Source organism: Babylonia areolata, chromosome 10 (genome assembly GCF_041734735.1).
Source record: "Babylonia areolata isolate BAREFJ2019XMU chromosome 10, ASM4173473v1, whole genome shotgun sequence".
NCBI lineage: Eukaryota > Metazoa > Mollusca > Gastropoda > Neogastropoda > Buccinidae > Babylonia > Babylonia areolata.
Window position 1 is genome coordinate 31,925,789 of NC_134885.1, and position 5,000 is coordinate 31,930,788.

The following is a 5,000-nucleotide window of genomic DNA, read 5'->3' on the forward strand; positions in this document are numbered from 1 at the left end:
TTTCTGCCCACTTTTCCCCCAGTAGAAGTAAGCGTCATAACATTTCTGCCACCTTTCCCCCAATAGAAGTAAGCGCCATAACATTTCTTCCACCTTTCCCCCAATAGAAGTAAGCGTCATAACATTTCTGCAACCTTTTCCCCCAATAGAAGTTAGCGCCATAACATTTCTGCAATCTTTCCCCCAGTACAAGTAAGCGTCATAACATTTCTGCCACCTTTCCCCCAATAGAAGTAAGCGCCATAACATTTCTTCCACCTTTCCCCAATAGAAGTAAGCTCATAACATTTCTGCAACCTTTTCCCCCAATAGAAGTTAGCGCCATAACATTTCTGCAATCTTTCCCCCAGTACAAGTAAGTGTCATAACATTTTTACCACCTTTCCCCCAATAGAAGTAAGCTTCATGTCATTTCTTCCACTTTTCCCACAATAGAAATATAAGCGTCATAATATTTATGTCACCTTTCCTCGATTAAAGTAAGCGTCATAACATTTCTACCACCTTTCCCCCAATAGAAGTAAACGCCATAACATTTTCTATCACCTTTCATCCTGTAGAAGTAAGCGTCATATCATTTATTCCACCTTTCCCACAATAGAAGTAAGCGCCATAACATTTCTGTCACCTTTTCCCCAGTAGAAGTAAGCGCCATAACATTTCTTCCACCTTTCCCTCAGTAGAAGTAACTGTACTTAAAAATTCATGCCATGCTGATGATCTCTTTTACACTAATACTGATCAAGCAGGCAATGGGATCGGGGAAAATACATTATGCAAACTGTAAACATCATCCGAATCTTACACATGAATAAATAATTCCCAAAATGTTAAACTTATCAGTACCGTCAACCTCTCGTTGCAACAAAAAGGCAGCTATGAGCAGAGGAGTATTTAAACCAGACTACAGTTACAGTGACATGGAAAAAAAAAACAAAAAAAAAAAAACATCATTACACTCAACAGATATTTCTCACATCATAGATTACCATTAATTTCATCCTGATATATAACGAGACACACACAGAGACACAGAGAGAGAGAGAGAGAGAGAGAGAGAGAGAGAGAGAGAGTCCATTTAATGGAGAAAGTGGAAGAAGTACATAAGCTGTTTTTTCAGCCATCAGTAAAAGGAGAAGAAAGAAAAAAAAAATTTAAAACACTCACAAAAAAATGACTCTTAAAGTAGAGAGAGAGAGAGGGTGGGGGGAGGGGAGGGGGAGGGGAAAGGGGGACATAAAGAACCGAAATGGAACGAAACAAAATATGATTTATCGAGGGTATTGTGAAGGAAAGCAATTAACATGCGGTTTTTTCCCTCCCCCCACTGAGCTTTGGGGCAATAAAGAAAAGTGGAATAAGTTATGCACGCACTGAAATTTTAAAAATCAAAATCAATAATAGAAACGGAAATGTTACAAAGCTGTTTCAATAAACGAGACATGAACACATAACTACAGCATCGAATTCCACATCCAGTCTGAAAGTCTGCTATATTGATCACACACACACACGCGCGCGCACACACACACACACACACACACACACACACACACACACACACACACACACACACACACACACACACACACACACACACATACATACATACACATATCTGCACGAATGCGCGCATACATTGAGAGGGAGAGAGAAGACAGAGACAGACAGACATACTGACAGACAGGGACACAGACACACACACACACACTCTCTCTCTCTCTCTCTCTCTCACACACACACACACACACACACACACACACACACACACACACACACACACACACACACACACACACACACACAGAGGGAGACAGACTAACGTGGACAGACACACAGAGAGAGAAACGGAACGGGAAAGAAGGGAGATAATTTCAGACTGCTAAAAATAACTTACCACCGGAGGGTGTTCTCCCTCGAGCGTAGCATTTAGCCAGAGCATAATCGCTTGGGTGGTTCCCGCTGCCTCCTCGCGATCATAGCTCTGAACAAAACACAGACAGTACAGTACAGTTCGGTACAGTACAATACAGTATAGTACAGTACATAATTACTGCCTAAATAGCTTTAATTTTAGGCTCTGGCAGTATAAAAAATGCTAATAAATCATCATCATACAGTACAGTATGATAGTCGTATCCAACTAGGACCATATCAGTACAGTACATCACAGCACAGTTCAGTACAGTACAGCACAGTACAACACAGCACAGCACAGAACAGTGCAGTACAGCACAGCACAGCACAGCACCGGCAGAACAGTACAGTACAACAGTACAGCACAGCACAGCACAGTACAGTGCGGTACAGTACAGCACAGCCTAGCACAGCACAGCACAGCACAGTAAAGTGCGGTACAGTACAGCACAACACAGCACAGCACAGCATAACACAGCACAGTGCAGTACAGTGCAATGCAGTGCAGTACAGTACATTACAGTACAGTATGATAGTCGTGTCCAACTAGGACCATGTCAGTACAGTACATCACAGCTCAGTACAGTACAGTACAGTACAGCACAGCACAGCACAGTACAGCACAGCACAGTACAGTACAATACAGCACAGCATAGTACTGCACAGCACAGTACAGTACAATACAGCACAGCACATTACAGCACAGCACAGTACAGTACAATACAGCACAGCACATTACAGCACAGCACAGTACAGTACAATACAGCACAGCACATTACAGCACAGCACAGTACAGTACAATACAGCACAGCACAGTACAGCACAGCACAGTACAGTACAATACAGCACAGCATAGTACTGCACGGCACAGTACAGCACAGTACAGTACAACACAGCACAATACAGTACAGCACAGTACAGTACAACACAGCACAGCACAGCACAGAACAGTACAGTGTGGTACAGTACAGCACAGCACAGCACAGTGCAGTACAACACAGCACAGCACAGCACCGGCAGAACAGTACAGTACAACAGTACAGCACAGCACAGCACAGTACAGCATAGCACAGTACAGTACAGTACAGTACAGCATAGCACAGTACAGTACAGCACAGCACAGCACAGTACAGCACAGCATAGCACAGCACAGTACAACACAGCACAGTACAGTACAGCACAATACAGTACAGTACAGTAGAGTACAACACAACACAGCACAGCACAGTATAACACAGCACAGCACAGCACAGTACAGTACAGTACAGCATAACACAGCACAGTGCAGTACAGTGCAATGCAATGCAGTGCAGTACAGTACAGTACAGTACAGTATGATAGTCGTGTCCAACTAGGACCATATCAGTACAGTACGGCAGAGAACAGCACAGCACAGCACAGCACAGCACAGCACAGTACAGTACAGTACAGTACAGTACAGTACAGTATGATAGTCGTGTCCAACTAGAACCATATCAGATCTGCGGAGGAGGCAACTTCTGTCCGCACCATCTGAGCTAGAGTTTGATTGCAGTCAGTGGACAGTGTCTTCGCCCAAGTTACATCCCCACTCTCTCGGCCAAGATGGCTTTAACTCACTCAGTACGGCCAGTCCTCTCTTCTCCTCTACACAGACCCCTCGGATGTCCAGTGGGTGTCTGAATGACCCAACCTTTGGCTTCCGTCGTCAGAATTGTGGTATTCTTTGTCAACATTCACGTCTTCAGTATAAGAGCCTTCCACTTGCAATATTTTGATGATGGTAATTGGGGTGAAACGCTGTTAACGTCGTCTCTTTCGCCGTTCGTATGGAGAGAGTTAAGACAGTCGGCTTTGGGATGGTCCCCAAAGGCCAGCTTGCTCCCCAAGGCTGCAGAACTAAGAGCCAGCACAATCTTGCCTGCTAGATTGACAGTCATCGTCCTTCACAAATGACTAAGCTGTAAATAATGACTTCGGCCATTGCAGTGGAAAAAGCCATTTATCATACACCTTTGCTTTTGTCCTAACTGTAAGCTTATGTGAACCTCTGATATGAGCCAAGCGTCGATTCCAAATCTGTATTACAAACATTAAAATTATTTAGTACAAAACAAGAAGAGAACACGCACTAGAAATTTGTCACGTAATTTATTTGTTTGACCATTCATGGTACAAAAAATATTTTTGTTGGGATTGTTGGAAATGAGCAGATGGAACGTAGTGCGAGAAGAGCAATGGATATCAACATCACTAATATCCGTCTTCCATTTATCATTACAAGTATTCTCTACTGAAGAGATGAATTCACTCTCCTGAATGTATTGAAATGATCAACTTAGACAGACAGAGAATGAGATACATACATACATACATACATACATACATACATACATACATACATACATTATCAGTAACAGTACCAGTAGCTGAAGGAGGCGTCACTGCGTTCGGACAAATCCATAATATACGCTGCACCACATCTGCTAAGCAGATGCCTGACCAGCAGTGTAACCTAACGCGCTTAAATTAAAGTGAGAGAGAGAGAGAGAGAGAGAGAGAGAGAGAGAGAGAGAGAGACAAAGACAGCAGAGACAGAGAGAGACTGGGTTGCGAGACAGATTATGTGGAGAGGATGGATAGATGAGCTAGAAAGACAGACAGACAGATATATAGACAGATAGATAGATAGATAGATAGACAGACAAACAGACAGACAGACAGATAGATAGATAGATAGACAGGCAAACAGATAGACAGACAGACAGACAGATACATAGATAGATACATAGATATGCAGACAGACAGAGTGACAGACAGATGAAACACGTGTGTGTCTGGCACCAGATGTTCCTGCTGTGTGTGTGAGTACTAACCGCTTCCAGCTTCTTGTCGATTTCAGCTCCGATGCCGGCTTTCTTGGCTCGTGTGTCTGCCATCTTGGTTCTTTGGAGAGAGGACCAGCCACCTGGAATTCACATTGATGCAAAACATTATGATCTGATTTGATTTTATTATATTTTATTTTATTTTATTTTGTATTTCTGTTATTTTATCTTATGATTTGAGTTCATAGTCTTTTGTATGTATGTGTGGTATTTTAT

At 42.8% G+C, this 5,000-nt stretch overlaps 1 protein-coding gene across 2 annotated transcripts in view; it reads right to left on the reverse strand.

The window, feature by feature from the left end:
* LOC143286948 (transgelin-3-like) overlaps window positions 1-5,000 on the reverse strand; it is a 35,754-nt gene that overhangs the window by 10,222 nt on the left and 20,532 nt on the right. For both annotated transcript variants that reach the window (XM_076594918.1, XM_076594917.1), the window contains exons 2-3: window positions 4,773-4,864; window positions 1,898-1,984 (exon numbers count right to left, since the gene is read on the reverse strand). In XM_076594918.1, coding sequence (XP_076451033.1) covers window positions 1,898-1,984; window positions 4,773-4,835 — 150 coding nt within the window. In that variant the 5' untranslated portion in view covers window positions 4,836-4,864. The remainder of the gene's footprint in view (window positions 1-1,897; window positions 1,985-4,772; window positions 4,865-5,000) is intronic.